Source organism: Mangifera indica, chromosome 8 (assembly GCF_011075055.1).
Source record: "Mangifera indica cultivar Alphonso chromosome 8, CATAS_Mindica_2.1, whole genome shotgun sequence".
In the NCBI taxonomy this organism is placed as follows: domain Eukaryota; kingdom Viridiplantae; phylum Streptophyta; class Magnoliopsida; order Sapindales; family Anacardiaceae; genus Mangifera; species Mangifera indica.
The window spans coordinates 8385539-8397637 of NC_058144.1; the positions used below are offsets into that span (position 1 = coordinate 8385539).

The following is a 12099-nucleotide window of genomic DNA, read 5'->3' on the forward strand; positions in this document are numbered from 1 at the left end:
TGTTGCTGTCCCACTCCAACAAAAATAATACAGTTTGCTCTCAAATACAATTGTTCAACTGATATTCATACTCAATTTGCTTTGTGCGAGTTATACAGCAATAAACAATGCCTACTTAACATATTATTTTTTACTTGTGTTGTGTGCATTTGAGAGAGAGAATTAAACTTGAAAGAGAAACAGTAAATGGAAAAGAACAATAGGAGATAAACGTCTGTTAACAATTTCTAGCCTCCAAATTATTGAAAAGCTAATTCTCAGTCAAAAAGAGAAAACAAAAAACCCTCATGATAATAAAATTTTAATGTAATTTACTTGTATATATTTTGGCCTACCAATTATGAGAACCGGAGAAACCTGGATTTTTTCCCTCCTTCGGCAACTTACCTCCCGACTACCCATCTACATCTAAGCTATATACATGGTGTTGAGTTGGCTCTTGTATAGGTATGTACAAAAACCTATCTCAGGGTTTGTATACCCATCAGCTTCCATAAATCTGCAGTAACCTCAAAATTCTCTTTTTCAAAGAATGTCATAGGCAACAATCTCCTGCCACATACATCTAGGATTCAGCACTTCTTTTTAGCAGTTTTCCAACCCAGATCAAAATTTGAACCTCATCGAGAACATTATGAAATACTTTCTTACTGATTCCAAGACCTCAAGTACGGCTTCCCCATCTGATCATGCAAAGTAGGATTCTGATGTGGCAAGTTCATCCATCCCATATCATCAAGCATCATAGAAGTGGGTGCATCTCGCCCACCCAAGTAGTCAAGCGGATGCACTGCATGTGGTAAAGTGTTACTAATCCCAGGAGCACCCCTAGCCATCAATCCATAATTCCTTGAAGAAATGAATTCTGTTGATCCTATTGAATCATAAGGATTAACCGAATGTAATTGGCCACGATTCGTTAGAACACTATATAAACTCTGATCACTGTTGTTTCCATTAACAATGCTCTGGCTCTGAAAACTAGATCCACCTGACCCTGTCCAGCCACAAACTTGATGGTCACCAGAAAACCAGTTCTGATTCAACAATTCTCCACCATTTATATGAGATTCCAGAGAATCTGACATGCGGGCAGGGTTAACAGTCCAATTCTGCACGTTTCCTGGTTGCAAACTTTCTACCCTTGGGATTAAGTATCTACTCCTATCAGGGTAAATGTGCTCCGATATATTTTGTTGCATGAAAATATCATTCAGTCTCTTCTGCCCCTGCTCAAGTTGCAGCGATGTATGCAGCTGCTCCTGGAAGAGCCCAGGAAAACGGCCATCACCTGCCATCAAAAAGTTGTTTGATGGCCGGAAATCCATACCTGCCTGTTTCTGCTCTCGTTGGTATGATAGCATCCCCTGGCCCTTGATAAGAGATTGCAGGAGCTCATTTTGGTCATGGTTTTGATAAGAATTTAAGGAACCATCATCTGATGGTCTGTGTAGCAAATCTTTCCTCATGTGTCTCTTTAAATCTGACTCCAGATGAATTAAGTGGGTTTGTTGGTCTTCATTAATTTGTGGATTCGTAATTGGCAACCCACCAGTAAGAAACTGATGTGTTGCAGTAGAATCATAATAAGAACGGGGTGTGCTCATGGGAGGCCAGACTTCTCCACCTGAAGGAAGAGGAGCTTTGCCATTGACATTATGATCAGCAGTGTTCACTTTTTCCAAGGGGCCAGATACATCTGAAGAAGAATTGTCTGATTTAGTGGTAACGTGATTGTTTTCAAGATCCACATCCATGTGCTTGAACTCATGGTTCCCACTTGGGGAAGAGGTTTGCCGTGGATAATGATCCTGTGGGGAGACTGGACCGGAGTCTCCGTCATCTTTTGTGTTTGACTCGTGGTTTGCAGCTACATCATCCTTCTGGTCAGGAGATGCATCTTGGTATTCCCCCAATTCATCCTGAACAACAGGATTCTCTTCTTCCTCAACATGAACAACAGTGTTTTCTTCTTCCTCATCCTGAACAACAGTGTTTTCTTCTTCCTCGTCCTGAACAACAAAGTTCTCTTCATCCTCATCCTGCACAAAAGCATTTGCTTCTTCCTCATCCTGAACCGTGTTCTCTTCTTCATCCTGAACACCAAAGTACAAATTGAGAAGTTAAACATTAAACAAAAAGCAAGAGATTTCCACTCCACACAACATAGAAGCCCATGTTCGAAGCAATTACCAGAAACGAACAATCTTATTATATTATGCACATCAGTGAATCAAATACATAGGGGGAAAATCCAATAGGTGTGATTGTGTCAAAGAATACCAACCTCGATCAGAAATTTTAATCTGTCTTTGATCTCTTGCCCCAAGGATTGTGTGATTTCCCACATCTGTAACTTTCTTTCATTCCAGCTAGCATGAAATGCAGGGAGATCTTCATTAGCCAATTGCAACCTATATAACAGAAATAAACTTGAGGGCTGGAAATCAAGAGTTATACTAATGTATAAAAATATAATGTGAATTTCAAAACAAACTAACCAATGCTTATGCAACTTTTTCTTCTCTTCTTCTTCAAACACTTCATAAGGTTGTACATGCAAACCATCAAGGTTCCCTAAAACCTGGTTCAGAGACTTAGATTGAATGCTTTTACCAGACTGCTTCATACTCTTAATAAGTTCAAGCTGCTTCTTGCTAATCTGAAAAATCATGAAATCAAATAATCATTGATTGCTTTCAAAAACCATCAGAACTGAATTGATTTCTTCACTCAATATTTTGGAATTTCCAAACACTATTGATATATTTGAACAAAGATCCACATAACCGTATTTCCTACAAAGGTAAATCACTGAACCTGATGGCACAGCTAAGCAGGAAAACATGACGCTAACACAGGTGAGACAAAACAATCATGAAAACCAGGTTTAAGAGTTTCTACACACATCATAATAAGTGATGACTGTAGAAGTAAACTTAAAAGCATTGACACCAGAGATGGGAACAAGTATGCTGTTTTCTGTTAGTTCTTTATGATTCTTTGTTTAGCTAAGCAGGTTAATAATCTAATTTTTGCTCTTTTCAGAGGTGGGTATCATTCCAACTTTCATGGCAACCTATATTATTCGGATTTTCCTAAACAATCCTGTTTCTAATGGAAAACGGATGACCAAGTAAACAATTGGAAATGCCTAATCTTTTAATTTTATATACTCACTGACCAGGATATAAGCAGTCCCTCAATTTTTTTGATACAGTTCGTAAAAATTTAATGCACCATTTAACCATGAAGAAAAATTAAAGAAACCTAACCTTGAAATATGACATATACTTTGCACCATCACTGCGGTGGATATTGCGCTTGCTTAGCTTGTCTCCTTTTTTTGGTTTTGCTCCCACATTTTGAACATCATCAGAAGCAAACAATGGATTTCTAGAGCTGTCCTTCTTGAAACCTTTGCCATGCATCCTGATTAACATGGCAAAAATTAAGATTAATTCACAATTACAGAACTAAATATATCCAATTCACAGATAAAATAAACACCTAAAAAACATAACATAGCCATAAAAATTAGGAGATGAAAAGTTTTTAAGCCCATCAATCCAAGGAACAAAATTCTTCTTTGGACACAAAATTTTTAAAAGTGAGATCAACAGCTCATGGATGTACACTCAAACAAGAATCCAAAAGAAAGTCAAAGCCTTATGACCGCATTTGGTTTGGATAATCTTTATAACAAAAAATAAAAAATCACCACAAAGATAAATTACCTGAAAAATTAGTGGGTATGGATTATTATTGTGTTTGGTAAAATTGACATATATAAATAATTATTGTGTTTGACTGGTAGTAATAAAAAAATACTGAGATATAATTTTACTTAAATGTCATCTCATGTTAAAATTAATCAAAGTGGGGAGATAAGACAGGGGTGAAACTGCAGTAAAATAGAAGGAGGGGGTTGGATGAGATTGAGAGAGGGAAGTGAACTGCAATAAATGAGAATGATGCAACTGCATCGGAATTCAGAAAATTCCAGCAACAATTGCAAGAAAGTTGTTGTCACATCTCCAACGATCGGCACAAGTGAATCAGGAGCAAGGGCCGACTCCCAACCCTCCAAGTTGACATTGCAAGGGCATCATCAAGGGGAAGCAAGCAGATCTAAGGCAGTTTGGAAGATCTTGCGGGCAACGGTTGTCCACATTTATTGCTTGCACGTGTCAACAAGGCGTCATCAAGCTAAATGGCGGCAAGTGTGAGGTCTCTGATCTGCAAGCTCAACAGCCTTGATCCCATCGACTTTCATCTCCTCTTGATCTCACTCCAACAAGTGTCTGGGTGGTGGCAATTGGTGTGGGTGGTGAAAGAGTGATTTTAATTTAGAATAAAGGCATTTTAAACTTAATAATTGTTTGAATAAAGGTAAAATAGTAATAAGGGGGGTTTAGAGTTTCTTGTTATTTTAATTGAATATGAGGGCATTTTTGTCCTAAAAACTTAATAATTAATGGTAAAATTGTAACGAAATTAAGATTTTTTTAATAATCTTTTAATACCTAAGATGGAATTGATAATCAAATTATTTCTTATATTACTTGTCCTATAAAAAATAAATTACTAGAGTGATCAAAGATTATCCTACCCCTATATCTTTTTCTTTTTCTCAAATAAAAAAATAATCAAAGCAAATAATGTGACAAGGAGAAAAAAGTTTGATACAACATAAAGCTAACAAATAAGAGACTATGGCTACTGGCACACAAGCCAGAACTTTGAAAATGAAGAAAAAATTTAAATTTGTAAGATCATCAGCCTCACTATTCGCACTTCAGAGAATCAGCCAAAGCTATCATTTGGATATATTAAATTTTCTCATTTTGAAGTATGAGAATCAGAATTCTGCATCACTCATAACAAAAATTTTAAGTGCTCTTCTTTTGTAGATAAATATCTGAACATTAAACAAATAAATTATAGAAACAAAAGAAAATACATGCATAACCAGCCAAAAACAGCAAAATAACTAGACTCTAATTTCCAAAAAATCTACCACATATGTATGCAAACATATGCACATAATATTGGAACTAAGTGACAGAAATAGACTTTAAGCAAAATGAACGAAATTTTTTTAAAATTCGGTTATATGTTACCTTTTTTGAAATTCTCCACCCTTCATCCATGAACAGTTCTGATTATCACTACTACATGCTTTCTCATCCACAACCCAAGAACAAGATTCAGATGTTGCAGTAGCATCCTGCTCAAGTTCATGGAATCTAGATTCACTAGCATTTGAGAAAAATCTTTTCTCAGCATCTCTCCTTGACCTAAGACAAATCAAAATTATGTATACGTACATGGGATTCAACATCATCATGGAATAAAAACAAACAAAATTAATACCAAACATAGAGAAAATGAAAGCATCTTATCAAATTAACATGAAAGTCAATCAGTACGTAATTGTATTTCAAAAATGAACAACTGTGCATATTATAATGATTGTATAGGGGTCCAACTGACCAAAGGCACTAAATTGATTTAACAGTAAAAAGAACACCAGAAAGGTCACAAAAAGACTTTTCAACTACACCAGAATGCATGGAATGCTATAATAAATAAAGAACATTTAATAAAATCATACATCTCTTAAGTTGTAGAAAAGAAAAAATTTTGAAGAATTTACTAGAGTATTCACAGTCAAACAATCACAACAATATTTTCACAGGAACAGAGCTTCTCATTTCTGTTTTAACACTCTTCAATGGTGAAAATAATTAAGTGAACAGAGATTTGAAAGATCACCATTTATAGATATCAATTTTACAAAAACTATATTACTAAAACAACAGAGCTCCTTATTGACAATTTGTGAAACTACTTGAAGTCCAACTTCACCAAACACCACATAAATGAGATTTGAAAGATCACCACTTCTAACTACCAAACTTGAAGAATTACCAGAAAGCTTCAAAAATGAAATTATGATTTCAAGCCACCTTTAACTAAAATGTTACAATGGATTAGTTTGTTAAATTAGCAAGCAATCATCCTTTTTACGCAATAATTTGGCAAGTTGTGAAAACACAGCACTACTTAAGCACACATTCTAACTGGCTCACAAATTATCAACCATACATGTCAAAGACCCTGCCCCTAAAAAAAAAGAATCATGAAATAAACTTGAGCGTATCAACCTTCCAAGCTTTTGAAAAAACCCCTCTTCTGGATCTTTGCAACTTTCCCATTTATCCTTCAACTTCTGCAAATACTCTATAATACTGCCAAAAGCAAAAAAAAATCAAAACTACATATTTTGGGCAGATGCACCAAGTCAAACAACAGCATATCACAGGTAGGAAAAATAGGCTATGCTTGACGTACTCATTGTGATATTTCTGCAACACAGAGTAGTATGCTTTCTTATCAGTGTTTAAACATCGTTCGTGGTGAAGAACTGCATCAGGATGAAGATTACCTGAACAAACTGAAGCGCCCCTGCAAGGGATTAAACAACTGTGAAAAACAAAACACAAAATATATAGGATACAGAGAAAGAATTTCCATAAAAATCAAAATAAATTCCACAGTAGAATCACAATATTACCATGTGAAATTTAGCCCATCCATAGTCTATAGTTTTTTTTCTCTCTCATTGTTTACTTGATCAAATTCACTAGATTTCCATATTTCTCTATTGAGACCGCAACAAGCAATATTTGCTGATAATCATGACAATGAATTAAGCATTTTCTCTTTTCCCATAGGAATTGAAGCAATTTTTGTTTTTCCATAGCAATTAATTGATATATTTAAACATAAGACCTCACTGCAACTCCACCAATTCTTATCTCTTAAACAAGGTAAAAGGATGACAGTGCTAACAAAGTATTCACTATTCATCAAATCGTTGCTACAAGTTCATCCAACTAGTAGTGTTTGAAAAGATGCTTACAACTAACGTTCCCATATACCAACAACATATTGTGAATTTGTCTATCAAAATCAGAGTAAGGTTTCTAAGAAGAAACAGAAATTTTATTTCCACAAAATTTTTTCACTGCATTTATGAATATAAGCTTAATAAAATTATAAAAAAAAAAATCACCTATTTCCTGAACATGCTTATCCATACTTATATCTATCTGTGAGTTCAAGTGTTTGTGTGTGTTGTGTGTCTATCCATACTTATATCTGTGCAACCAGGTTTATATACTTGCCATTTGAGAGAAGGATTTCCAAAGTGAATATTATCCCCAGAAAGTAATGCTTGCACAACAAGTTTGGCATTTTGTCCACTAGGAAGAAACTGCGTAAGAAAGCTTCTCTCATCTTCTGATAGCTGAGTCTGCCAAACCTGTAACAAATTTCACAAAAAAATCATACCAAAAAACTTGATTTCAGAATAATAACAGTGTTTTTAGCAAAAGAGTAGTTAACAATATCTATTAGACAAGCAGATACCTCATAAGAGAGAATCTCACTCAAATTCTCCAACTCAAAAATATCTTGAGGAATAGAAAAAACATCTGCCAAAGCCTTGTGGGAACCAGGAACAGAATCAATAAATGGCCTTAAATACCTTCTACTTATTCCAATCTGTTCCTTTTTGGCAACAACCTTTTCTTTATTCCTGTCCCACTCAAGGGATATATGTGATTTCGAGTTTAGACCCTTGTGTGGTGACTCCAATTTTCTCTTCTTCATTCTATATTGCTTCAGAGAACTGCAACCTGCCACAGTGGCACCATTAACTCTCTTTCTCCTCTGATCAGCGGCCATTGACAAAATATGTCAAAAATATCCCCCGGCTAATAACTTAGAGTGAATATGCTCCCTCCATCTACTCAAAAACCATGCAATAATTATCTAACTTGCATTAAACGAAAAGCAGTAACGTGAAAACTAAAATCAAACAAGCAACTATTTCAAGAATCTAAACTAGGCAGTAAGTCCAGCCTAATATCAAATTCAAGGCTGCATTAAAAACAATGCAAGGAATGATATATAACCATTAACTTTATTCAAAATAAATAGACTCTTCTTCATCTACCAATACAACTCTGACATACATAAAACCCCATTAACTTTAACCAAACTTAATAAACTCCAATCAAAACACACACAAAACCAGTAACCCCAAATTAAAAAACAAGCCCACAATCAATCCACCATATAAACAATCACAACCAAAAAAATTAAACCCAAACAACCCATCCAAAAAAAAAAACAGTTGAAAATTCAAACAACAAAAAACCCTAAAAAAATCGCTATGAAAAAACAAAAAGCCAAATACCTGAAAACAACTCAATGCTACACCAGTGAACACCCCGGAAAAATAAATAAAATAATTTCAATTACAATCCTGGTTGAACACGAAGAGAGGCAAATATCAGGGAGATATAGAAAGAGGGTTTCGTTACGTTATCTGATTAGGTTTTTGTTTTGTTTCGTTCTGTTTATGGAGAGTGAGAGATATAAAGAAACACTCGACTTAAAACAAAAAATAAAAAGGAAGGAAGGATGGATAGGGACGAGATTAAGACTAGAGAAAGATCAGACGAGTGAGGTTTCTCGCAACCGTTATGGCAAACATTGAATCTTCCATACGCACAGTTGGGCGCGGCTTGGCTACAGCCATGGCTAACTCATGGGTTCTGTCTTGGCTATTTTTGCCTTGGGTCGGTGCGTGCGTTGGATTATTTCTTGTCTTATTTAGATACGTTGATTGGCTAAGTGAAATATTAATATTATAAAGGAATAAAAAATCAACATAGATTTATTATTATTATTTATAATAGCCATTAAATAATAATTAAATTATTCTCTATTCCTTGACTTTAATTAATGATTTAGTTATAATATAATAATGTATTCTATTATAAATAGTATTAAATTAATTGTCACATTGACTTATATGCCAATTGAATCTTATGAAAATAATAATAATAATAATAATTGTTGGCCAGACTTTAGGAGTGGTCTAAAATTTTTTAATTGAGGAGGATTAAATTAATAATTGTTGACAATAGAGTCTTACGAAATTTTTTGATTTATTTTTTAAAATGATGAAAATTTTAAAATTTTTTATTAAAAATTTATTTTCATCATTTTTAATTTAAGATATCAAATTAATCACTTTATTTAAATAATAATAATGATAATTTTAATTATGTTTGTTCAATATTTTTATTAATAAATATTAAAATTTTAATTATTTTAATGAGAATAATATAAAAGTTTAGTTATTTTAATAGAAACATTTTAAAGTTCAAACCTATAAAAAAAAAAACTTTGATCATTCCAATAAAAAATTGTGTTTGTATAATTATCACTTAAAAATATGATTATATATCTTAAACAATTTAAGTAATATGTTGACATAATTAAAAATATTATAAGGGTTATTAATAAAATTATGGGGTATATAGAAATTAATTAACTCTTTAAGGTAATACAGGTATAATTAACCATCACCCTTTTTCAATTAAATTTTAATATTTTATACAAACTAATATCAAATCAAACCCTATAAAAATTAAAAATTATTAATTTCACACCTTCACTCGAAATCCAATATTGTGATTTCAAAATCAGGAAAGAAAATTCATTATATTTTGATATGCATACAAACATCAACTAAAGTTTCCATTTATTTGAAGATTGTGTATTGTTTTTTTGTGTTGAATTGATTTAATAATTTTGAAATGCATTAAGAAAATCGCAAATGATATGACAAGTTAAAATGAATTTTTTTTTTTTTTAAGTAAAACTTTAGGAGGAAATATGACTTTAGGGTTTTTTGGATATTTTACATCTATATTTTATATTTTAACATATAGGTACACAAGGGGTAAGTGATAATTTTTCTTAATATGTTGATCATTTCCATAAATAATAATCAATTTCATACTTTATATATATGGGATTTTTTATTATTTTACACATACTTTTTTTTTTTAATATTTGAATAGTTTATATGTTTATCACATCCACAAAAAATAATCAATTTCATATAAATTCTACCAATTTTGATCATTTTAATTAGTGGCCAAAAGACTTATTTCCTAAATTCTTATTTGTGAAGTTTCAATGTTAAAATTATTTGTTAAGAGTAAATCTGTTATTTTTAAAAGATATTAAAAAACTAAAATTTTATCTTATTTTCTTTCTTTGTTTTAAAAAATAAACAATTTCTCCTCATCCAAAATTTGAAAATTTAATAATTTTCTTTTAGAGTTTTTTTCTTTTCTCCAACCATCTTTATTCTAATCGACAATCGATCTTTTTCACCCATATTATCTCTCTTAGTGACAGTCATTCATCATCTAGAAGATGAAGGAATTGTCTGGATAATGAATAATTTATCCAGACGAATCATCTTTGTTTGGATGATTCGTTATTATCTAGAAAAAGATAAAATCTTGGGTAGGATTTTGAAACATCACCAGTGTGATTATGAGAATACATCAAACCTTGGGTGGGAATAAGTATTTTGGCCTTATAATTAGTGATAATTTTTTGTAATGTTTGTTTTGGCTGGGCTGATGCATATCCAGCCATTCCAGGGGGCGGTAAAATTTTGGACTTTCGGATTCCCGGAGACCATCCATCAAAGTAAACGATTTATTCTTCTCCTCTTTTGAAGCCTTGATAATAACATTGCTTCTACCTCCACATTTTTTATTTATTTTTTCCTTTATAATATAAAGTTTTTATTTATGTCACGCTTTCTCCAGAGTTACAACAAAAATATAGAATGGGTCTTCATCATCTTATTTCCAGGCCTCGTTTCTTTCGTGTCGTTTTGTTATCTGCAAAAAGACTGTCGTGTCGTTTTAGCTGCCAAAGGCATTATCAAATCTAGACCATTCATATGAGAGAGCATAAAATAGTATACTTGGCCCGAGAAAAGAAAAAGCTTAAAACAGTTGCTCACTGTGTACCTGCAAACTGAAAATGGCAGCAAGTATATTATCACCAAATCCACATCTTCTATGTTCTGTTTCTCTTCATTCAAAGCTTAGCTTCAGAGAGGTGGGGCGGCAGCAGCCGTCATCATGGCCGAGGACAGCTACAAAACCCAAGAGACAAGCCGTGGTTGGTGTCTCTATTCAGGAACCTCTCGTATCTGCTCTTGTGGAAAACATCAACAATTACCATCACAACTTCGATCTATTTTATGTACTGGCAGACACTGCCGTGGGCTATTCTTTAGCTAGCTACTACACTTCTCTTGGTTTATTTGTCATCTCTGTTCCTGGCCTCTGGTCTCTCATCAAACGCTCGGTAAAATCCAAGGTATAACCCTAATTTGAAGAAATTTTAGAACTGGCTTTGTTTGTTATACTTGTTAACAGTTACTTCTGTTACTCGTTAGTGAAGAATTATCGTGGAGATGTAAGCTCTCAGTAAGTTTTAATTACTGGCTGTTGAAATAAGTTCAAATTGTTTTGTTTCAGATAGTGCAAAAGACATTTGTAGGAGGAGGGATAAATAAGAAGGCGCCGAATCAGGTTGCGGGAGATCTTATCTTTCTTTACTCTCAATAATTTTGTGGTCACCGATAGAGGAGAGACTATAACGTAAGCCATTATTTCCTCATCTTCTTATCTATATACTATTTACGGTGTTATATGTCATGTTATTCAATACTTCCATTAATTTAAACCCGAAATGAAGTTAATTTACCAGTGCTAAGATTATCAAGAGGGAAAAGGCCAGTTTTTGGGTTAACATTAGAGCTTCTGATTTCGGGAAGGTTTGAAGGCATGATGGTTCCAAGCCGAGGCCAAGCAGCATTGCTCACATTCTGCACTTGCATTAGCCTGGCAAGTGTTGCCCTTGTGCTTACCATAACCTATCCGGACATTGGCAACAATTGGTTCTGGATCACTGCCCTCAGTCCATTAGCGTAAGTGGTGGCAGTGTTTTCTTCTGTGTCAGTTTCGCTGAAATTCAACTTGAAATACTATTGCCAATTTTGGGGATGAGCGCAGGGAACATATTACTGGAAAAGGAGCATCCAGAAAAGAGCAGATTAAGGTTAAATTGATGGTTTTGCAGACGATGGTACCCTCTCAGAGATCCTCGTCCAAGGAGATGACCAACAAGTAGACCAAATGA

At 33.7% G+C, this 12099-nt stretch overlaps 1 protein-coding gene and 1 pseudogene across 1 annotated transcript; one reads left to right on the top strand and one right to left on the bottom strand.

The window, feature by feature from the left end:
• Positions 1 to 202: 202 nt before the first annotated feature.
• On the bottom strand, positions 203 to 8641 carry LOC123222543. Its single transcript, XM_044645384.1, has 10 exons — positions 8270 to 8641; positions 7438 to 7816; positions 7194 to 7330; positions 6358 to 6471; positions 6171 to 6254; positions 5124 to 5300; positions 3276 to 3432; positions 2502 to 2662; positions 2288 to 2414; positions 203 to 2096 (listed from the first exon to the last, which is right to left on the bottom strand). The coding sequence occupies exons 2-10, from the start codon at positions 7753 to 7755 to the stop codon at positions 648 to 650; spliced, it is 2724 nt and encodes a 907-aa protein (XP_044501319.1). The 5' UTR covers positions 7756 to 7816; positions 8270 to 8641; the 3' UTR covers positions 203 to 647.
• Positions 8642 to 10872: 2231 nt separating this feature from the next.
• LOC123222550 lies at positions 10873 to 11915 on the top strand (annotated as a pseudogene).
• Positions 11916 to 12099: the final 184 nt, after the last annotated feature.